Raw genomic sequence first — 24,107 nt, forward strand, 5'->3', positions numbered from 1 at the left:
ATAATTTAAGATTCTACTCTAAACACCCTTAACACTGACCGTCTGTATCAATTTTAGCTTCCAATACGCCTAATTACACCTATAATTACCAACCCTAGTCCAAAAACTTTCGAGTAAAGTCTGTTGCTTCCCATTAAGTTTTTTCCACATACTTTTTCAGTTGGGTCGGATTTTATGGAGCTATTCCGACCTTTAAAACATCCTAAAAGTAAAATAGTTCCTATTTACACAGATTTTAGCGAATTTCCCTATAGGGAAGTAGCTATTACCGTAGGTGGCACGGTAAGACCTAGACCCGGGACCGATTTACTTTTTCATTTTGATGTCCCCAGAGGCCAAAAACACCATTCGTTCAAATTTTTATATATGTATATATATATATATATAGACATATATATATATATATACGTCCGTGAACGCGATAACTTGAGTAATTTTTGTCCGATTTTGATGAAATTTGGTTTAAAGGTGTAAAGCGGGATAAACTTGAATGAGTTCGCGAACCAGCACGATCGGACCATGGGAACGGGGCTTTACGGGGGGTTTTATGGGGTAAAAATTGGTTTTTCTCACTTTTGACCCTCAAAACACAAAATTTCCCGATTTCTCTTTAGACCTTTTTAAAGAGCTTAAAAAACAAATAATTAAGTATATAAAAGTATTTTTCTTCGATTACTAGTAACGGAGAAAATTAAAAAAATTGTAAATTTAAAATTCCCATGTTATTCTTATGGAGAATATTGTCAAATGTTGTAGTTTGCTTGTTTATGGATATATTTTGATCAAACTTGGCAAATTTATTTATTTTGTACTAAGCTATCAATATTTTACTCAAAAACACACTTTATTAGTTTCCTTGTAGCAGCAAACCTAGGTACTCGTTAAACCTAATGTTATTAAAATATATTTAACTGAATATCAATTCAGACAAGGAAATTCGCTTAGTCGGCAGGTTTGCTGCGGCGGGGTATTTTAGGTTACTTTATCTGGAAGGATAGAATGTTTTACCTGGCTGCGACGAGTAAGCCATCTTCGTGCAGAATGTCCAAAAACATTTGGTTTTCGTATTCCAACATGGTTGCACTGTCATAAAAACAAGACTTCTACCAGTATGTTAAGGAATGTCCACAAAAGCGCAGTTAGAAAACTTCCTGCCTCCTCCTCTTCTTTCTGCTCTCCCTGGATGAACACAAAACAAATCTACAGTGTAAAAAAATAACTAACATGTATTATTAAAGTAGCCTACAAAAACTACGGAGAGGCCAATCCAACGTGAAATTTAAAACTTTTTTTATTCCTCCTCATACAAGAATGTCAAGCTACAATAACTATGTAAGTAAGACTAACGCTATTAAATATCGGGTCGCCGGATTTCTACCCCCGGATATTTACCCCCATGAAAAAACGCCTACGTCACTTTGACGTCACATGTATGGGGGTAGATTTCCGGCCGCGAACTTTTAGGATGGATAAATTATTGTATATTCAATCAACTCGCATTTCACGGTTTACTTAACAGTTGTAATTAATCAAAATGCTAATAAACCTGACACCGGAACTTTACCCCCGGAAATCTACCCCCAGACATCCACCCCCGGACATCTACCCCCGGACATCTACCCCCGGACATTTACCCCCAGACATCTACCCCCGGAAATCTACCCCCAGACATCTACCCCCGGACATCTACCCCCGGACATCTACCCCCGGACATTTACCCCCAGACGTCTACCCCCGGATATCTACCCCTGGAAATCTACCCCCAGAAATGTACCCCCAGTGGTCGGACATTTATGATTTATAAATGTCCGACCCCGGAATTATTTATTTCCGACCCCCAGAAATCTACCCCCGTGCAACACTACGTATCGGTCAATATTCATTGTTGTAGTTTATTTTAGTAATTGGTTTATAAAAATAATCAATGGCTCTTCGTTTAATAATTACTCTCTAATATCTAGTATTAAGCATGTGATATGTCGTTGTCTTGTTTAATGTCATCTATCTTCCCAATTAATTAAGCTGTTACTGATTTAGGTGTAATTTTTAAGCTTAAGATTCAGTGCAACGCAAATGGTAATTAAAAAGGATATTTTGATAAAGGGCTCCAAAAGTGTAACCCATAAGCATTATTTGATTTATTTTCAGACAGTGATTTAAATTGTTAACCAATTTTCACGTACATTCATAGCTAACGGCACATGCACGAGCGCAGATCGTGAAATTTAAAACATATCACTGAAGGAGGTTATTTTCTGATTACTAGTGGTAAAAATGCAATTAAATGTTGATAAAAAGCCTGCCACAGGTTGATTAATGAATTAATAATTTTTTCACTATCAATTACCTCCTAGTAATAAGTAGTAATTACCTTCTATGTCGTAGACACTGTCCGGAGTTTTACATTGGCTAAAAAGTCTAGTTGTTTACACATATAATTAATCGTAAAAAATAAAACATAAACATATTTTATGATTGGTTCTGGTTGTCAATGCTGGTTGTGAAATAACGGAGAATAATGTAAAAGAATAAAATTTGATATTTCGGGATAGGGAAGGTATTTTTACCTCATGGTTCTTTTGGTTTTACGAATTTATTTTAATGAAATTAGAGTTTAGTATGAACATTGCTTAAAATTATTTATTTTTGTCATTTTTACGTTTAATACATTAAAGAAGCCAAAACAAGTCTTTATCTCAATTTCTGTCTTGTCTGTCAAGGCCCAGAAGGCAATTTACGTGGCCTTCTTCTCAAAAACTAGAGCATCAATTCGTAGTGATTCGATTTAAATAGTCTTTTTGGATTCGGTGGATTGACACGAGTAACTTAAGCCATTAAAATGGCCTCACTACTTTTGAATCAAAATAAATTTGTTTCAAAACCCCAATTTTTTGCATTTTTGTCAAGTTTAGGATACTCCTAATGTTTACCAGTAATTAATGAAATACTAATAATTTGTTTGGAGAATACGACATCAATGAAATAACGAACAGCTGTGAAAGATGAAAAGCTGGATAAAGATGATTTTTTCTAGCTGTCACTGGAAATTTGTTATTACATTTAGTTTACAAATACTGCAACCATTTCCGATCATGTTTCGTAATAAAATCCAAAACCAAGTAAGATTAAAAACGTTGTAACTCACGTAAATCAACGGATCAAATAAATCGTAAGTGCAATAATATGTATTTAGTGTACATGTTGCTCGAATTCGAGCAATTGCAAAGTATTAAAGGAGTTATTTCAAAATGAATAACAATGAATATTTACAATGAGTTTAAATGAGTCAACTCAAAGATTACCGGTGTGTAACTAAAACCATGTTTATCTTCGTTATTGATAAACCTAAAGCATTCATCCGGCGGGTTTTCTCCTTCTCAAAATGCCTCGCTGTACAGGCAACACATGTTATTGATAGAGGGCCAATTGAGAACGAAAAGTCGTTTTGGGGTAGTGTTCCATCTCTTGTTTACAGTTGCAGACGATCTATTCTGGTTTTCAACCTGACTTAAAAATGGAACTGATTAGTAATCTGCTCACATTTCACCTTTATAACTGTTACTGTATAGTGTGAAAGTTGGTTAACCATTGGAAGCACCTTCTAGGAATAAATCAAAGGCATAGGGGTCAACCTTTTGAAGCGTTAATCGAAATATCCGTTTTAATTACCATTTTGCTCTGCGCAAGATCTTAAGCTTTAAAATGACACCTCAATCGTAACAATCGGCGAAGAAGGTCGGGTGAAAAAAGGACTGTTACAGCTTATTGAATTAGGAAGATAGATAATGTTAAACAAGACAATGCCATATCGCATGCTTAATACTGGATATTACAAGACAATGCTTAACCGAAGAGCCGTTGATTTCCGGGGGTAGATGTCCGGGGGTAGAGGTCCGGGGGTAGATGTCTGGGGGTAGATGTCCGGGGGTAGATATCTGGGGGTAGATGTCCGGGGGTAGATTTCCGGGGGTAGATATCCGGGGGTAGATGTCCGGGGGTAGATATCCGGGGGTAGATGTCTGGGGGTAGATGTCCGGGGGTAGATATCTGGGGGTAGATGTCCGGGGGTAGATTTCCGGGGGTAGATATCCGGGGGTAGATGTCCGGGGGTAGATATCCGGGGGTAAATGTCTGGGGGTAGATATCCGGGGGTAGATTTCCGTGCTATGGCAAATCACTTTATAATCAAACAATTACATGTTGATTATTTAATAATATATTGGGGGTAAATTTCCAGTCGCGGGCTGTTTCTCGACTGTGTATAGGCCCCGCCCCTCGTGACGTCAAAATGACGTAGGCGTTTTTTCATGGGGGTAAATATCCGGGGGTAGAAATCCGCTACCCCTAAATATCAATAAAAAAATCCCCAGCACTTAAAATTGAGCCAAAATACGTATTGACAAAGAAGCCTCACATTCTGACATTAGAATCTGCTATACTTCCTGCAGCAAAAAACTTGCAGTAAGTTAGGCCAATTTATTTACACTTCAGACTTTTCCCACATAAACAGGTGGTAACCTAAAACCTTTAGGCAAAGAGGTAATCATCAATGCCTGCTTGGTGACTTATTAATGAATATCAATTAATAATGTGATCAATTCTTTAAAAGTAGGTATTAGGAATTCCTCGGCGGAAAAGTTTCATTATTACACGGAGTTGTAAAACACATGGTTTAAAACTCTGTGGTTAGTTAACATATTGAGGTGAGGTAATTAAACTATAAGCAAGACAAATTCTTATTCATTACGTTTGTGGGAACCACACTGTGTAAACAACATGACATAACAGCTGATCACTACCCAGCGGCAGCATAATTTCTTTGATTTAGAATGGATCAAAAGATTGATCCTCATTTGAATGGTCTTCTATATAAGATTAGAGACGTTACGATACTGGCTTGCAACCGATATTTAGTCTAAACAGAATCGAATCAAAAGTATCGATACCCGATATTATTGGATACTCAATACAGATACTCCAACATTTCTTTTGCTACTTCAATAATATTAAAAAAGCGATCCCGATATTCTGAATATTGAAAGTAAGTATTGATACCTCTCGGAAGTATCGGAACATCCCTAGATAAGAACATTGTAATTTATGTTGTTGTAGTATTTGTCTATGTTTTGTTGTATGAATATTTTTTTCTAACTAGGCCTATATAAGTTAAGTCTAGATGAAGTATTTATTTTACCGTGCAAATATAGATCAAGATTATAATTAGGCTAATGGACGAGAAACCTGTTAATGCCACATATGTATTTTATGTAACGTTTAGTATTTAATAAATTATTTAGACTTTTTTTTAGACTACCGGAAAATTAGGGTTAGGTCTTTTGTAAGTCAGTCTAGGCCTAAGTAATAAGTAATTTATTGTAGGCTACTGTAAGTAATATTTAATTGTTTACAAATTTAAAACTGTAGGTGATTTAAAATAACACCTAAATGGCTTTATAACTAAGTATCTTAAATCAATGAAGGTCCCTTATTTATAGTACATACACTGACAACAGGAGGGGAGGAATTTTATTAGTGTGCATTATGGATACCCTACCTCTTCTGTGATTTGATCACCTTCTTCTCTATCTATTTTCTGTTCCTGTCCAAAATATCCTTCTTGATCTTCCTCGTCCTCTTCAAAAACGTAAATATCCTTGTTTTGCCTGTAAACTACTTCTAAGTAATACTCGCTAACTTCGTACGACGGATGTCCGTAAACAGCTATACCAACTGGTCTTTTGAAGCTGAAATGCAATTCCAATATAAGATATATAAATGAGAGGATAAATATGTTTTGCGAGGAAGAGACAAATAAAAGAAATGTTGCATAACGTTTAGAAGTATTTCTGATTTCTGCACAAGAAAGTCAATTTAAACCAAATCCAAGCAGCTACATGAATTCTATTCACTTTATTTTAGTATTGTAGTCTACAATACAATATAAGTTATATGGTACCAGTAAGGAAAAAGGAAAAGTAAATAATTAGCTTACAGTAACTGGTCAAGTACCTATGTTGTTTCTTGACACTTAAAACCCCTTTTATTTAACGTTAAGGCTAAAATAGATTTCTGTTTAGTGTTTATTAGCCTATAGCCTACAATGATTTATAGAACAAGAGAAAAAATCAATTTTTTATACAAAATTTGTTTTTTAAAACTTCAGTGGGGGACGGACCCTGGGTTCAATTCTACAAAACTCTACCCTAATGGGTTTGGGTCGCTTTTCCTTTAAATAGCGTTAAAAAAACTAGGTACTTTATTGATATTATCCGAAAGCCACCCTTATACAGCGCGCTGCGGCGGTTATGTTAGGCTGCGTTATCATAATATGTTTGTAGGACTTTCCTCGTTTAGTTCTGAATTGAACGATACCAGATGAGTCATACTTTCTCACGCCAAATCCCTCCAAGTAGGCCAAGGCCTGGTTTTTGACCGGAGCGTGCGCATCACCTGTCACCACGTTTATCTGAGAAATTTTACGGGCGAAAGTATGACTCATCTGGTATCGTTCAATTCATAACAAAACGAGGAAAGTCCTACAATCATATTTATGATAACCCAACCTAACATAAACACCCTCGCACGCTGTATACCTACTTGGCGGAGTATAGCGGCGGCGGCGCATTCAACTCAATCCTCGCCGACATCGCTGTCTTCTGGGAAGCAGAACTCAAAGGCCACTAATCGTAATCATGTCAAATTTAGACAGTAAGTCAATTAAAGTATATTCTTTCTAAATGTTTTTTTTCTTTAAATTATTTTTGGTTCCCGGCAAAAAAATCCCTCTTAAATTAGTTGCATCCGGATAATACCAAAAACTCTTGGAAAAAGGTCTTAAAAAATTCCAGGTTGACTTACTTAAAATATGCCACTGGTCTAGGAAAAATATCTTTTGCAGATTAATAAACAAAATAACTCTTGGGTATGGATGTATTAACTTATGTAATTAAACACAAAATAAAACTAACCTTTTTGGTATGTGAACAACATCCAGCCCACAAGTGGAAGATTGTAAACAGTAATTATCTGGTTCAAATGATGGTTTATTCACAAATTGGGACACATAGAGATCTGCATCACCAAAGCTGAAAATAGAAAATATTTGATAAAACTGTTCTATTTCATAGTAGGCCAAGGCCCTAATTAATAGATTTATTTTTAGTGTATTGTGTTTAACAGCAGAAAAACATCACGGCTATTTCTAAAATGTTCCAAAGTTTACTTCTTACCTTGAGTACAAATATAATGTGATGGGGCCTTTGTACATCAAGCTGTAATACGTGTAGTTCCCACCAACCACTTCTCCGCTGACGGAATGTAGTACATGGGCGTTTAGTTGCTCGATCGATAATACCTTAAACACCATATAGAAAACATTTAAGTTTAGTCTTTTGATAGTACCTTAGGCTACTGTAGTCTTATGTGGATGCTAAAATATGTTGCTATTCAAATCAATGCTATCTTTTTGGAAAAATACAAACTTAGGTAACTGCTGTCAGGTTCAGTTCCGCAGAGAACCAATGATAGGCTATCTAATCAGATAAATAACGATGAATACTTATCGATGTTATTTGGTAACCGGTATCCGATTCAGTATATCAGTTACAAAATATTGTTTATTTTTCCCCCCAATGTAAGCATAAAATTGATTTATGATTTTGTAGACGTTTTTATTCATAGGCCTATCTAATAAATTAAGTATCAATATCTGACCAAAAACAAATTTTATTATGACCTAATGAAAAGTAAAAAGTAGGCTATGAAAAAAAAGAAAAGCTTTATTACGGTAATGTTTTTGTTATTGTTTTTATTTATAGGGCACTAGCAGAGTACCCGACCTTCCTACGGGTTTGGCGTAAAAGTATAAAATGCTTAATGCAGTTATACTCAAGCATTGCGTTTGAATGGGAGAGGACATGTACGTTTTAAGAAAATTTGGTTTGCTAAAATTTACTGTATACCATATACCATAGCACTGTATACTGTATACTGTACCATAGCAAATCTACCATAGCCATAATGTTCTACCACTGCACCTAAACAATAGAAAAAAGTAAGTTAAAGTTCTCATAGCTTTTTGTTGCTGCTTGGTTCATATTAGCAGTTGTCATAAATGCAAAAAGAATCAATAGTGTTGGACCCTGTTGGTAAACCTTAAGTTATAACCTTTTAATGCTATTGAATAATTCATAGAACCAACTTGTGTAATTTAAACAACTGGCAAAATTCTTTAATTCCTTTTAAATATGACATAAATTACTCATACGGTTAGCATAGGAAACTCTAGAGCCACTGGGGCGGATTTTTGAGATAAGAATGTGTCTAACGTTAATCGGGAATGTGAGCTATCATCATACCAATTGTCAACCCAATCCGACCAGCAGTTAATGCGTGGTTGAACTTCAAACAAACTTTTACATTTATAATATTAGTATGATAAGTTAACTTATGGTACTCGATTCAATTCCATAAGCTTACCGGTGTTAATATCAAACCGATAAGTACATATGTATCGTTATTCACCCGATAACATATGGTTGGATCTTGGATCTCTGCGGAACTGTTAGGTAGGCTACCTCTGCTGTTCGCCCCCCAATCCATGACCAGAAAATGATTTGCACGTCCTAAGTTAGCTCTATTATTTATGAAATTTACAGGACAAACTGCTTCGAAGGAGATGTAAAATCAGCAACAAAAACCTCCTCATTCTGATAGAATATCTAGAAGAAGATCATCTCCTTGTTATAAGGGAATGGGAAATAGGACCTATGATACAATGTAACTTATAGAATTAGCCTATTAAGTTAGCCTATATAGGACTACTGAGATACTTACTTGTAAGGTTAAAATTAAAATTATCTTTAGACAACTCATAATAATCCTGGGCAAAGAACCATATTAAAGATTCACATTAGTCTTAGTCAGGCAAAGGTTTTTAATATAAATTTAGTATCCCTGTCCCAGTCTATGCTTGACCTAAAGAAATCCCACTTTACGACAAACTAAATGGGATTCATGATCCCTAAATTTTACCAAACTGAGAGGATTAAATAAATTTTTAACAATCCAGAAATAGGTTAAGGCTAATTAATAGTAGTACAGTAGCTTTAAAACAAAATGAAAACAGAAAATCTCTCCTTCTTTGCTCTGCCCTGATAACAATTTCAACTTGGACTAAGTTTGAGGTTATATTATGATATGATATGATATTGGTAAATGGTGTAACATTTTTTCAGCAATACAACCATAGAGTATGGTAAAATACATTACATTGAAAGTTATAATTTACATACTGTATACGGTGTATCGTACACCCTTAAATAACCACGGCCGCCTTTAATAACTCATAGGATGAATATTGGGTTTAGAATAAATTAATTAGTTATTATTAATTAGTGATGTGTAACACCATTGACTATATAAACACTAGTGTAATAGTCAATGGTAAAACATCAAGCCGATTCGAGATTCCAAGGAATTTATTACGTTTTGTTTTGTTGGTACTGCTTGTTTGTAGTTATGTCTTGTGACGACAGAAGGATGTTATGACATTTCGAAGGACTTTTGTCTGCTAATTCGCTTAGTCTGCTGTCTAGTGTCTGCGTCTGCTTCTCAGAAACCTTGAATGAGTCACTGAGAAAGATAATCTTGTGCCTAATTACTTTTAACTGTCCCATCAGCAAGAAACCGATTGGGTAAGTCAAATATACTCATCTTATCGATTTGCAGTATGGATACTTGTTTACACTTATAACTTAGCATTTTTCTCCCTTAAAAAAATATTCAAGTTAAATCATAGGATTTCATTTCCAGATCTGAACACCACCGGTTCTGGTTCTGACATTAAAATACAGTACTTGTATCCTTACCAATACTATTAACTAACAAACAATCTAGACCTAAATTACTGAAAGTGATGTAACCTAAGCCCTGAAGGCCAAAGGACTATACAATTGTTCAGCTTGATTCCATTTAGGCTAAGTTAGTATAAGCCTAAGTCATAGTAAATACCAAAGTCTGTCAAACATCTCACTCACTATGAGTTAGAAGGATCATCAGCTTATCAGACTGTAGGCCTATGCTCCTTAAATCCGATGTCAGGAAGAAACTACCTTCCCTTGACCCAAGTAAAGGCACCGGGCCTGACAACATCCCTCCACTTGTTCTGAAACACTGCAGCAACTTACTTGCACCTCATTTAACTGTCAGGTTTAACAGTCTCCTAAGCCTGGGTGTTTCCCCTCAAAGTCTTAAAACCAGCTTTATAGTTCCCATTCCAAAGTCTTTCGAAATAGCCGATGTCAGTAACTATCTTACAGACCAATAAGTCATCCAATCTACACTGGGGAAGGTTTGTGAATCCTTAGTCCTCAATTGACCAAATCAGTTTCAGCTGCAGGAGCATACTGAGAAACGAACAGCACGGGTTCAACCGTGGAAGATCTATTGAGACAAATCTTTTGACATATAACCATTTTATTCGCTCTTCCTTTTCGTGTCAGTTATCAGGTAGACAGCATCTATTTTAACTTTTCCAAAGCCTTCGACACTGTAAACCATGCTCACCTAATTGCAAAACTACAAGCTTATGGATTTTCAAGTGGCCTCCTGGGATGGTTCAAATCATACCTTGTGGATCGCATGCTCACTGTGAAATATTCTGGTGCTATCTCTCAGCCGTTTCATGCTTTGTCAGGAGTCCCATCTTGGTCCATTTCTCTTATTCTATCTTCTTAAACAATATCATTGATAGAACTATCCCTGATGCTGAATGTCTGCTTTTCACCGATGATATCAAAATCTACTCCTCTGTCACTTCCATTGAAGACTGCCATAGACTGCAAACCTGCTTGCTGAGGATCTGTGAATGGTGTGCCCAGAACTGCATGAAGTTGAAACCCAAAATTGTCAGATAATCACATTTCATTGTTTGTCTTCATTCATCTGCTTCGACTATAGACTGGACGGATCTACATTGGAGAGGGTTGAATTTGTCCGCGATCTGGGAGTAATCCTGACAAGCAACCTCAGCCCTAGTGATCACATAAATTCAATTGTGTCAAAGGCGTCTCGGATGCTGGAATTCATCAATAACTTCAAGGAGAGGTTTGAAGAAGTGTTGAAGCCATGGTGTTTATTTCTCTGGTGCAAACTGTGCTGGAATTTAGAAGTGTCGTTTGGTTCCCCTACCAACTTGGCCTGATCCATAGACTCAAAAAGATCCAGGACAGGTTCGTGCGTGTCGTGGGAGTGAAGATTTAAACCCCTTTCAAACACAGGGAAACTTTGATATCAATCTCCATCAAAATATACTTTGACTTCATAGTTGTTTTGTCTCCGAATCATTGAAAAAACTATAGGCCTAAAAGTTATGAAATAACAAGAGTAACTTAAGTTAACTTACTGCCAGAGTAATCCTGTATGATCATGGATGACGCATTTCAAGTCTGACTTAATTCCTCATCTTCAGATCTTGTACGAACATTAAAACTGTAGCATCGAAAAGGCCATCAAAAGTTTGGATAAGTAACACGGATACATAGCCTACTAACTTACAAACGAAGTCATTTATACGATACAAAAACAAGAAGGCCTTTGGAAAAAAATTTACAATATCCAACCGCGTGCGCACAGTTACAGGACAAGTATGACATTGTATGACTCACACCTTAGTATTAAATTGTATTAATAAATAAGTAAGTTTAGTTCCTAATATCTCTCATTCGAATCTGATTGGAATTGTATGGAACCTTAAAACAACACAACTTGTATAGATAAGATTAATTTAATTTAATGAATGGACTGAAAACATTTTGTATTCCGTTTTAATCTTTTGTCTATTCACGAAGTCTGTCCTTGAGATGAATTTAGACATTGTGATCATGCAAGCCGATGTTATTAAGTAAACATGAACATTTTGTGGGCATTAAGTAGAAATGTTCACCAATAACTTGTTTTGTGGTTGATTAGATAGGCTAGATGCATTAACAGGGGTTTTAAAACATTTTTTTATAACTTTGAATGTATTTTTCAGCAAAATGGGTAAACAAGGATACGAACCTGCTCCGACAGCACCTCTACCTACGGCTCCCCCTCCACCTTATGATGCCCAACCACCATACAACCCTTATGGTGATGCTACTCAGGCACCTCCTTATCAATACCGTAAGTGCTTCAAATATACGGTAAATGTAACTGTGAAAAATTATCAGTTTTGTATGTACAGATTTTGTCATGGTCAATTTTATAAATGTAACAGATACACTTAAGTATCAATATAATTGGCATAGTTTACAGCTTAATTACTTAATCACAAGGAGATTTAAGGGATGGTTTTTATACTTTACGGGTCTTACTTGGGATTTTTAATTTTAATTTAATAAACATTATTTGAAGTCCTATAATATTAATATTCTATTAGTAGAGTTAACATAGAAAGGACTACGTACACTTATCATATGCAGGCCTAGTTAAACAATTTTAATTTTTGAAAGGTAAATTTTCCCAATACATGGTAACTTTTGACCCAAGACATTTATAAATACCTATATTGAACTAACTTATTCAATTTTGAGATAGAAGTTTTATTATAACAAAAATTGTAAGGCCATCATACAAATTTTTTCAAAGTGTTGAGGTTAATAACTTAGGCCTACAACACTAGGATTACTATTGTGACACCATAAACAATCTAAATGAAATATTCTAGTAAAATAGGCATCAGCTTACTGTCTGGAAACTTGATAGTAGGCTACAAAAAAAGTACTGAAATTAGCTTTAACGTTAAACACCATGATTTTTTCAGGAATTTTCATGAGGAGTTTCCTTATTCTATGTTTTTGAGACGATAATTACCTATGTTAAATGTGTTTGTTCAGAGCCGACGCCAGTAATTCATGAGACGCCCCAACAGGCCGGCCAATCTTTGTATCCGTCCGTTCCACAATATCCTCAGCCTGTACAAGTCACTGGAGGTGAGTGGAATCACATTCAAGTTGTTTATTGCCTATAAGTACGTTTATGACGAAATTTCGGGTTGAGAGACAAAATTGAGATTTTATAGTACGTGATTGTCGTCTCACCTGAAATTAGGTCACACCTTAAATTTGTCCAGATAGCTTAGCCTACTATGAGATAGTCCAGGACTCTAACGTGTTCGTTAATTAATTATAGTTTCGAGTTTATTGGCTCAGAATATTAATTACAACAATAATACTTACAATGTTAAGCTTACCCTTAGCAAGTGCTCATCATAGCCACTCGAAAAAATGTGAAGTTAAATTTAGAATTTAGAATAAATTATCGAGAATGCGGATGACCTAATTAATTAGAAACTTAACTAAAACGAGTCTCGGTCGTTATACTTGGTAATCACCAAAGTAAACGTGTCGGGGAAAACTTAACTCGGTCGATCACCAGAGTCGGTACGGGGTTTCTTAAACCAAATTTACGTAGGACGGTCCGGGGTAACGGGGTAAGTCGTACGTAAACCGTTCTGGCAACTTAAGCTGGTTTAAGACAAAAGGTAGTGTGCTCGTACGTGAAAAAGCGTGCGGGGTGCGCGCGACTGCGGCACAGTAAAATAAAAATAATAAAACTTCTCCAAAAATGAGAAATAAATAAATGACAAAATAAATTCGGTAGCACACTAACCTGATGACTTATGATTCTACCAGGAACGGGGGAAATCTTTAATTGACCAGAATTTAGGAGGTTATAGACTGTTGGATTGTCTCCAAACAGCAAGCGTACTGACGGTTCGGTAGCGGGTGGACGACTGACCGTGAGGTACTGTGTGGTACTGCTCTTCTGGTCCTTCTTTGCCATCGCCCCTGGCGGCGGGGTAGGTAACTAGCGTCATCCCCTCTACGATGACGTAGGACCATTGCCCCTACGATGCCGCTGACAACACGGGCGCGGCTTAACCCGAACGTAGACAATTATAATATTTAATATGAAACTTTTAAAAATCGGGTTTTTACCCCTTGACGGGTTTTGGGTCGTTACACCCCCTTCTTACTTCGCAGAGAAAAAAAAGAAAAACGGAAAAAGAAAAAAAAATACCCAAACCTAGGGTATTGTCGGTGTCTGCTGCGACACTCTTGAGCAAGAAAATAACGAAATCGAAACTCTTCTTAAATTGGGTACGTCGCCTCAATATATTTCCTTCATTGTCCGCAGCTTATTCGTGCGGACCCGGAAAAACGTTCCATCTCCCCTGAACACCTTCATCCTCTGATTTTTCCTTCGCCGCCCCGTGTCTTCCAACGGTAAATTGGACAGGAGGTCGCGTACCTCCTGTGGCACTGGCCGGCTAGTGGACGCGGTGGCAATCGGGGTGTGAGGCGTATCGGCGGGAGCATTGCGACGGGTGGCTGGGGATACCTCCACCAGCGCGACCGTGGCAACCGCGGGTCGATGGGGTGGCTCTGTTCCGGATCGGGGATTTGGACTCAGCCGCCCCCTCCTTAGCTTAATCCTGTGTGCGTTTCCCGCCTTACAATTGCATTTTGCGGTCGAGATGCCTTTGGTTTTGCAATAATAGCACCTCCATGTTCTTGGTTCGGGGCAGTCGCGGAACAAGTGTCCCGTACGGTCACAATTCCAGCAAACGTACTGGTTGTTGACGTGGACGGTTCTCTCCAGTGCCACCCCTCTCACATTCGTGTGGGAGTTGGGCACGGATAGGGTTTGTGCCTTGGGTCGCAAACTCGGTCCTTGCCGCGCGCGGTCGTACCTCTGGTGCTGCGGGTAGGTCCGGGAGCTCGGTTCGCGCGGTGACTCAGCAGTGACTGCGGCGTTATTGACCGGACGTTCAGATCGTCTTCGCCCGTGATACGCGGTTTCGGGAATGAGAGAGATAGCCGGAGGGGGTGGAGGACGAAACGTGCTCTTATCCCTAACGTAGGCCTCGTACTCCTCGGCACGCTTAATCAATTCGGTCAGAGTCAAGCAGTCTTGGCGTCGAACCATAAGCTTGTATTCGGGTCGCATATTCGTATAAATCAAGTCAATCTTATCGTGGGACGAAATGGATCCTCTCCTTCGAATTAGCGTGCTTAACGCGACTACAAAATCTCTGAACGGCTCCTGGTCACCCTGTGTCCGCTTACGAATCTCTTCGTCCAAGTTACGGCGATAACCGAGTGGTAGATATTGGATTTCGAAATGGCTACGAAAATCCTGGAAATCGGCCCACGCTTCCCGGTTATTGCGGTACCATAACAAGGCGTTGCTAGTCAACAGTTCTGGCAGAGCCCTGAAGACCTGGTCTGGAGTTAAGGAATACGCCTCCATTAGCTCCTCCAAGCGTTCCAGGAACGATACCGGGTCTTTGCGACCGTCAAAACGAAGGTTCCACTTACGAACGACGTTGTAAATGGAGGCTCCGTCTAGCGATTGGCGGCTTGAAGGGCCTGCGTGGCTCGGTGGATCGGCATCGCGCAACTCGCGAGTTCCCGAGGCGTTAGGACGTGGTACCGCACCGTAGCACAGATCGGCATAAATTGTGGTAGGGGGTGCGGCGTGAGCGGGAACCGTGTCGGTCGCGTAGTGTCCCGTGGGAGTCGCGTCGTTGGACCTCAAGGTATTCACCATTGAGGCAAGGACCCGTTTCACAAGCGTAGAGTCCGCATTCGGTGACAACCCAAGTATCTCCCGTACACTGTCACGTTCGTCTAGGGCGGGATGTAAGCCTAGCTTGTCCTTAGACGCGTATTCCGACCCGTAATTCGCCGTCGGGATATTAAGAGTGCGTGGAGGGTCAACGGTCCGGTAGGGTTCGGTACGGGTAATTGCGGATAATGGCGATCGCCAAAAATCCACAAAGCTCTTCCTAAGTTCCTCTGCCGTACCTGCCGTAGAAAGGCCGTATTTACTCATCTCATTCTGCAGCTCCTCTTTGCTCAGTCTATAAATCCACCCGACGCGCGGATCGTCAAACGGTGTGCGCGGCACGGACGATTCCGTAGACCCACGGGTGTTAACTGTAGTGACAAACGTTGAAGTGGTAACGGCAGATGTAGTGGTAACGGTGGGAGCGGTGGTAACGGCGGGTGTGATTATTACCCCTTGACGGGTTTTGGGTCGTTACACGTTGTATAGAATACAATCCCTTAGGCCTCTTTTATGCACGGCGTTTTCGGTCGGGTGGAATCGATGTCCCTTTTATGCAGTTTCGTCGCTGAGCGGAATCCGCTGATGCCCGTGGTGGGGGTGTTCAGTGCTACCAACTTCGTTCATTTTGCCATCGTCAGTGACCCAAGATGGATCCTTGTGTATTGGTGTATACTTATTTGTACATGAAGAGAAATAGACGACGGCGAAGGAGATGAGCTGTACACCCGGTTAATGAAAGTCGTAGGGTGGATGGGGCTTTCACAAACCTATATGGGTTGCTGCGAAATGATGGGGAAAAGTTTGAGAAGTTGTTACGAAACAGTAAGTTTGTATTATCCCGCGGATTTAAACATAAATGTAATTAATTCTCATGCAGTAATTTTTTCCCTAATTACATCACATTATTTGTACTCTTTAACCAATTAGAATGAATAATGATATTCTATTTACTATGATTACCGTAGGTGATTTCAATACTGTGGATGACAGAGCGTGGGGTAGGTTGGCAGCACTACATTCCGCCCGACGGAAAACGCAGTTGCATAAAAGGGTTCCATTTGAACCTATGTAAAAACACGCTCCACGAAACGCCGAAACTCGGCGGAGTCTAAGTCCTCCGTCGGCCTCCGTCGGAATTCTGAAACGCGACGGAGATTCCGTCGTGCATAAAAGGGTCCCATTTGATCCCATGCTAAAACACTCACCGACGGAAAGTGTTCTGATAGATTCCGCCCGACGGAAAACGCCGTGTATAACGTGCATAAAAGAGGCCTTAGCTAGGCTCGGTCAAAAATCAGTACTGCACTGTACCGGCTCAGTCCTATATTACTGAATACGTTCCACGCACTGGCCTCTGTGGCACATGTGGACGAGCAAATGCAAGGTAAAAGAGGCTGCCAACCTCTTGAAAAAAGGTTACAGAGAAACTGTTTGGTAATAAAACTGTGTTAACATTGTGAGTAGCACAATGAAGTCAATGAATATAATCCAATGGGAATCGAAGCCTGGATTATTGTGTCAGTAAGCAGGAATCGATATAACATATAAATAGTAAAAACCGTGAAATTGCATCCTAGTATAGGATTAAAAATCAATTAAGGCCTAGCTATGTGATATTTTGGTTCTCTAAACTCCTCCAGTTATCTCTGGTAAGCTACATACTGTACTACCCTAACTGAACTCAATCCCATAAGAACATCCTCTTCAATGAAGGGCTGTGAATCAAAAATTTAGTTTTTCTAAGTTCTATCATTCTATATAGTCCAATGATTCCACCTATTATTTATATAACTTATGCGTGGATTTTACTCCATTCAGAAAGGTATTTACAAACAGGTATCTCCACCATGGGCCTGATTAGGCTTATAGAGATCAAAGTTCCAAACAGCTCCAAAGAGATGGTTTTAAGATTATCGTTGATAGGCTAACTAAATTTCCGTTATTTTTAGTTTTGTGTGTTTCAACCCAATTGTAATTTTTTAACGTTTTTGAAAAGGTACAGGACCATCTAAACCCTGCTCTAGTTACTTCGTAATATAGACCATATGTTAGATGGATAGCAACATTAAATGATAGCCAAATGACAATGGCATCTTGGTCTCGCTTGGAATCAAACCGGTGACCTTCAGATTTGAAGGCAGGCACTACAACCTCTCAGCTACCCAGATTATTATAAACATAAGTAATCTGAGACATGCTAGATAATCATGAAATATATTTAATAATTACTTGCACCTTTTTGCAAAAACACTTAGTCACGTTTTTACAATTTCTGAAAATCGTGGTTCGTAAATGTGATTATCTGCACAGGTAACACAGTGGTAGTGGGAGTTACCCCTTTACTCGTCGGTCGCCAGCCGCTTAGAACAACGTGCCCAAACTGCAACTCTACGATCAAGACGATGACTGTGAAAAAGTCCAAAACTCTCGCTCATCTGATTTGCCTCGGCCTCTGCTTTGTTGGGTAATTTTTTTACTTAATTTTCTTTAAATAATACTAACTATGTGAAAACTGAAAAGTCTCTACAGCTTGTAATTTTGTAACAAAACATGATTATTTTAGTAGCATCTATTCATTTTCATGGGCAATTTTTCAATGGTTTTCTTTAGAAATGGTCTAAACTGTTTGGTGGGTAGCAAAGCTTTCAATGACTATAAGTAAGGTTTTGACAATTTAGTATTGAACAGTAATCCTAAATTAAGAATAGGCCTAAAGTATTTTTATTTCCTGTTTTTAATGTCTCTGACAATGCACAAACAATCCTTGCATTTGTACATTCATGCATTCTGTTTCCCTCCCTTTGGATTTGGAAGTCAAGAAGGTGATTCCAAATCTTCTCCTTTTCTCTTCCTCCACCATCTACACTCTCATTCCTCTCCTCCCCAGTGAATCATCTTATATCCATACGCCCTTTCCTCCATTGTTTTGCTAAGAATCATAACTTCTTGCGTTTTTGTGTCAATACAGTCTTAGTTTTGCTCTCTGTATTGACCCACCTAAGCTGTTTTCAACTACCCTTAATCTGATCTCTTTTTTCATGATCCCTTTTTATCTTGGTTTACTGTTAATGTACCTTAAAATCACATCCCTCCAACTTGTATTCCCCGTACCATTTTCTCAAGTCCTAATTAACGATTGGCCTGTACGTCATTGTCTGTCTATCTTTTTCTTTTCAATCGCAAGCCTCATAAATACACAACAGATACTTAGTAGAATATGGATTCAAAATCTATATCGTAGTATAACTAATCCTTTACCGTTATTTTCAGATGCTGCTTATGCTCCTGTATTCCGTACTGTATGGATTCCATGAGTCTCGTAGTCCATACTTGTCCTAAGTGCAAGGCACACCTTGGTACTTACGAACCGTAAGCCTACATGGTTGGGCGAAAGCAATGTGATATATGCTAAGTTACTTTGTTGCAAAACGTTCCAAAACGATCATCTGTCCTCCATTTTGTATTGTAGTTTTTATATGAGGCAAAAGTGCCTAAGTTGAAACGATGACTGCCAAGGTGTTTTTCTTGGTCTTACTTTTAACCAACTCTTAGGAGTGGGGTAGGATGTATTTTGTAATCGTTAGCAAAATATAGATGTAGGACTAATTAAATGTAACTTCTAACTTGTAAACAATATGCTTTGTATTCGTCCTGGTAATGGATCAAATCACTTTATAATTGATTTAGAAGCTGTTTTATGCATAACTAATAATATTTAGTCTTTTGAATGAAGCTTGAATCAATTAATGCCTTGGAAATGTTGATCTGATAGAAGTTTCTGCGGCCAGAAATGTATTACCATCTACATACTTCAGAAAACTGTTTAACACCAAATAGGTATAGCCAGTCCCAAACAGGCTAGAATATTAAACAATCTTCATAAAAACTGATGTATAATCATCACATAACGATGAATTTTAAAGAACGGTGAACAAAAAAAAAAGCTTTTGAGTGGCAGACTTCACTTTTCTTAAACTAGTATGGGAGCTGTCTATCGCATTAAAATGAATGGCTATAAGAAATGAATTAAGTTATTATTGTATAGTGTAATTTTCTAGGTCACTGACTCTTGGACAACTTTAAAAAAAAAGAACTATTGCCATTGTAAATTAACAAAACGAGGTGAGTTTTTTTATGTTTTTTTGTTTTACATGTTTTCACCTAATTTTATGTATCAAAAGATTGAAGCTTATCTCTTGTCTACTTGACTCTTCCGAAGCTTATACTAATTTGCTTACAGTATTATTGTGATTTGTTGACTTAAAGCATATCTATATATCTAATTCCGTAAGCCCAAAATTTTACAATGAAATTGTGAGCGAACGGGAGGTCGTAGAAAGCTGGGAGAGGTCTCATTTTAAAGGTCTGGGCATGAAATTTTGGGGAAAATTATTCATTTTTCTTAATCATGCACCAAAAGGTTCTTACGTAATAAAATAATTCACATTTAAATAGCATGGGAATCTAGGTCATGTCTGCTTTGTTTACCTTCTTTAAAACATGTGGTTTAACTTTATTGAAAGCATATGGTAATATATGTACTGTACTGTAATATGTATAGACCTTTTCCAAATTTTAAGGGTAGGGTAACCCATGAGACTAATAATTTGTGCAAAATAATTACTAGAATATATAGTATATAGGGGCTATTGCCCCTACAAGCCACTAGTTATTCCTATTAGTTTACAATGAATATCGATTTATTATTTAGTGGCACTGGTACCATATATACGTAGAGTATTCACTTATTGATACCTGCTTACCTATTGAATGTTATAGGTTTTGTATAGATTTGCTTTTTGTTGTATTCTTTTCGGCTTATTGACATATTGAAAACTGCTTTGTGTTTTTATTAAGTATGGGGAAAGTTGGGGAATTATATCCCTCCAAGTGTCCATAGTTTAGGCCTTAATGTCCACCTATTTTTGGCGCATTTGCAAGGTTTTATTAAAACGGATCTGAGAAGCTTAAAACAATGTTAATTCTAATGTTCTATATACCATTTTGTTTGGAAAATCATGGGCTTCAATATTATATATAAAACATAAGGAACATTTAAAAAAAAAAAAAAATTTTTAGGTAAAAAAAATATAATTTCAAAAATTTTCAAAAAAAAAAATAAGTTCGCGCTCAATGAAATTGTATAAATTATAGGCCTATAAATATTTGAAAATAGCCACTTTGTTCTAAATTTTATGAGGATTACAAATATATAATAATATAAGGAAGTAGATTTGCAAATAAATAAGTTATGGGCAAAAAACTGATTTCAGTACATAGCGTTTAGCTAAGAATGCATAGCCTAACCATAGCTAGGAATCTGGCTGATAATTTACATCAATATCACTACCTACTTCTTCAGGATCATCAACCAGCACTTCAAAACCACATAAATCTTCTTATAATGCACCACGTATATCACTACTTTTGATTTTTAACACTAAAACAATGATAAACGTAATAAAACACATCAGTCATCGGTCCGGGGGAACCTAGCTGTTTACAAATACACGCACGTCAGCTGTCTGCATCAATTATGATCGGCTAGGAGAAAAATACAGCGCTGAGACAGACATCTGGAGACAGCTTAGAATGTAACGGAAAGAACGATACCTAACTCGATCCAGTTCAATCCGATTCAGTCAGTTATAGAGCCTTCGCCGTAAACGATGTCTGCTTGTCGAAAAATCGGCAAGTAACACTATACAAAGTGTGGTGCTTGCCGAATTTTCGTCAAGTAACACTGGGAGGGTTAAAGGATATGCATTATACCCATAAATTAAAACAGTATTTTTTTATTTAATTGTTAAGGTTGTACTTAGGCACATTCCACTCATTTGGAAACTATTCAAACTTGGTTGTGTAATTGTGAATTATCTATGTTATTGGAATTCAATGTTGATATTTCACGTGGCAGCTTGGACACATCTGGCTAGTTCACTAAGGTTCTCAATATCGCTTAATGCTCATAATCGCTAATTGTTAAGTTACTTTTATAAGGTTGCTCATTTTAATTAGTTACCTAAACTGATAGTCAAAGATCAAACAAATGTCGCCAAACAAAGTTTGTTTAAAAAGTGTTTCACATGGAATCTTTGCTATTTTGGCTTTAGTTGGAAGAATGTAATTTTATTTAAGTAGTTAGTTAATACAACTCTTGAAAATGATCTTTGTAATTGGAAGTCTATTTTTTTTCTAGTTTGTCAGAATAGACAAATGCAAGACAGTTAAAATGTTTACAGCTCAATTTTTGTAGTCTAGTCAACGATTAAAAAATACTTTTATAACAGTTAGTGACGAATTATTTGGAATCACTACAAGTTAGGTGCTTTTTGTTATTGACTCAAAAATATTTGGGTCATGAACGATTTCAAAGACAGGTTTAACATGTGTTGGAATTTCTTTACAACTTGTTCTTTGTTAATTTTAGTATAAACAAATTTTCCTGCCTTTCAAGAAGAAGCATAATAGATCCGTTACTAAATATAAGTACCATAAGTAGTTCCTAACTCTTTCAGTTAAATTGCGAGTTAACTGTTTTGTATATTGTAGCACCTTTCATGTTTATTACTTCCAAAGAATAAATGTATTACAATCACAATGTTTTTGCTTTTTATTTATTTACCAAGAATATAAACTTCAACTCATTAGAAGACCTAAACTGTTACAATTACAGTTAATTTAAATATTTTGTCAATTAACTAATAAATTATTACAGACATTTTCCTTGGTATAGAACAAAGTTGTCACGACGTTTCAGAATCTAATCCCGTTCTCAGGTGGGAAAGAAACAAAAACCAAATACCCCCACCACACAGCAAACCTACAGACTAAGCAAATTTCAACTTGTCTGGTTACATTTTAACAAAAATATTTCCATAAATAAGACATACTAGTGTACCTGTTTCTCGAATTTGAGCAATTGCGATGTATTACAGGCGTTATTTTAAAAAGAATAACAGTCATAATTTCCGATGACCTTAAAAGAGGCGACTAAAAGATTATGGAAAACTCACGATGTACATAGCAGTTTGATATAATCAACATTTCTTTTAAATATCTATCATTTTTCAAAAGCTGATCTTGTTTTTTAGTGTGTTCTACAAATGTTTCCCACTCATAGCCGCATTATGTTGTTCACAATAACAATAAATTCTTTAAAAAATTCTATGGTTTTCCTATGTTTCCATAGTTTGCAAATCGGCTCTTTCAATGATTACTCAAACATTTAAACAAATTCACAGACATAACGTACGAAAACATTTAAAGCTACTATCACCGGTCGCGGTACGGAGGCAGACTTATCACCTCGATTTTTCTAGATTAATCCATGAACATCCATATGATTACGAGTAAAAGTGCTGCTAAAATAATCATTTCACACAATACTAATTTAACACTCTTTTCCACCTGAACAAATCTCATCGATTCTGCTTTTAGAATACCGGGTGTCCATAAAGTCTTGACAACATTTGAAATAGTTGTTGTTCGCAGAATTGATGGGATTATACATGTTTTATATATGTTGTTTAACAGTTGATTTTATCAAGTTTTGTTTGTATATGTTGGTAACACATAATTTCATTGTTAAGTGTGATACCAAACAAAAGTTACAATTATTGTGTCTGTCGTAAAAATGGCTACTAAGGAAGAAAAAGCTCAATGTGTTTTGTATCTTCACGAGTCTAATTCACCCGTTTACGTTCAAAGACAGTTCATATTGCACTATGGGAGGCAAGCTCCAAACTATAGATAAATTATTCGTTGGTTTAATAACTTCAAGAACAATGGAAGTGTTGTGGACCTGCCGCGTTCAGGTAGGCCTAAAATTACAGAAGAAACCGTTGATGTCGTTAGACAATGCTTCGCACGCAGTCAACGTACATCGGTTCGCAAAGCTTCCAGGGAACTTGGTTTACCACTGTACATAAGATTTTGCGTAAAAAACTCAAAATAAGCGCATACAAGATTCAACTATTGCAATTTTTGAAACCGAATGATTACCCTTACCGAGCTTCTTTTGCTAATTTTAGATCTCATTCATGTAGATAACAACTATTTTAGATATCACACCTTTAGACTTCTTCTTTTGGGGCTTTGTGAAAGACAAGGTTTATGCTACACCTGTCTCAGAAATGGGGCGTGTTGAAGACCAGGATCAGAGAAGCAATTTCAACAATCACTGGAGAGCGATGTTGGCAAGTACTTGGGAGGAGATTGACTTTAGACTGGAAATTCTACAGGACACAAATGGGTCACATGTGGAAGAGTACTAATGTTATATGAATTGTATATAAAACTTTTTTCCATGCTCTTTCTAAAAAATAAAATCTCACTTTTGTATGTCTAATGGTTTTCATTTTATTACATAACAAAATGTTGTCAGGACTTTATGGACACCAGGTATATCAGTCTATTAGAAAGGATCTTTGCCAGTTTCAGGTGAAGCCTTGTGTTTTCCCCTTTTTGGTGTTTTCCCTATCAGATTC

At 37.3% G+C, this 24,107-nt stretch overlaps 3 protein-coding genes across 3 annotated transcripts in view; 1 reads left to right on the forward strand and 2 right to left on the reverse strand.

Moving 5' to 3' along the window:
- The window catches only part of LOC128994043 (DNA repair endonuclease XPF-like), a 30,963-nt gene extending 21,795 nt beyond the window's left edge, over positions 1-9,168 (reverse strand). Inside the window, exons 1-5 of the mRNA XM_054418252.1 lie at positions 8,836-9,168; positions 7,230-7,354; positions 6,969-7,085; positions 5,555-5,744; positions 1,009-1,179 (exon numbers count right to left, since the gene is read on the reverse strand). Of these exons, the coding sequence (XP_054274227.1) occupies positions 1,009-1,076 (68 nt within the window). The 5' untranslated portion in view covers positions 1,077-1,179; positions 5,555-5,744; positions 6,969-7,085; positions 7,230-7,354; positions 8,836-9,168. The remainder of the gene's footprint in view (positions 1-1,008; positions 1,180-5,554; positions 5,745-6,968; positions 7,086-7,229; positions 7,355-8,835) is intronic.
- Positions 1,087-10,686, reverse strand: LOC128995789 (UPF0669 protein v1g209471-like). The gene is made up of 5 exons (XM_054420808.1): positions 10,630-10,686; positions 7,230-7,354; positions 6,969-7,085; positions 5,555-5,744; positions 1,087-1,179 (listed from the first exon to the last, which is right to left on the reverse strand). The coding sequence occupies exons 1-5, from the start codon at positions 10,684-10,686 to the stop codon at positions 1,087-1,089; spliced, it is 582 nt and encodes a 193-aa protein (XP_054276783.1).
- LOC128994044 (lipopolysaccharide-induced tumor necrosis factor-alpha factor homolog) lies at positions 9,528-22,219 on the forward strand. Its single transcript, XM_054418253.1, has 5 exons — positions 9,528-9,695; positions 12,035-12,165; positions 12,879-12,974; positions 17,929-18,082; positions 18,889-22,219. Exons 2-5 carry the CDS (start codon positions 12,039-12,041, stop codon positions 18,989-18,991), a joined length of 480 nt encoding a protein of 159 aa, XP_054274228.1. The 5' UTR covers positions 9,528-9,695; positions 12,035-12,038; the 3' UTR covers positions 18,992-22,219.
- Positions 22,220-24,107: the final 1,888 nt, after the last annotated feature.

The sequence above is a fragment of the Macrosteles quadrilineatus genome, unplaced genomic scaffold (genome assembly GCF_028750875.1).
Source record: "Macrosteles quadrilineatus isolate MER2022 unplaced genomic scaffold, UCM_ALF_1.0 Scaffold_5__1_contigs__length_97177068, whole genome shotgun sequence".
Taxonomy (NCBI): Eukaryota; Metazoa; Arthropoda; class Insecta; order Hemiptera; family Cicadellidae; genus Macrosteles; species Macrosteles quadrilineatus.

Coding starts and splice junctions, on each gene's coding strand:
- LOC128995789 (XM_054420808.1), bottom strand. CDS start 10,686: ATGAAACGGCTGAGAGATAGCACCAGAATATTTCACAGTGAGCATGCG. Junction 7,086..7,229: donor ACATTATATTTGTACTCAAG/GTAAGAAGTAAA, acceptor TTCTATTTTCAG/CTTTGGTGATGCAGATCTCT. Junction 1,180..5,554: donor GTGATCAAATCACAGAAGAG/GTAGGGTATCCA, acceptor GTGTTCATCCAG/GGAGAGCAGAAAGAAGAGGA.
- LOC128994044 (XM_054418253.1), top strand. CDS start 12,039: ATGGGTAAACAAGGATACGAACCTGCTCCGACAGCACCTCTACCTACG. Junction 12,166..12,878: donor GGCACCTCCTTATCAATACC/GTAAGTGCTTCA, acceptor GTGTTTGTTCAG/AGCCGACGCCAGTAATTCAT. Junction 12,975..17,928: donor GCCTGTACAAGTCACTGGAG/GTGAGTGGAATC, acceptor TTATCTGCACAG/GTAACACAGTGGTAGTGGGA.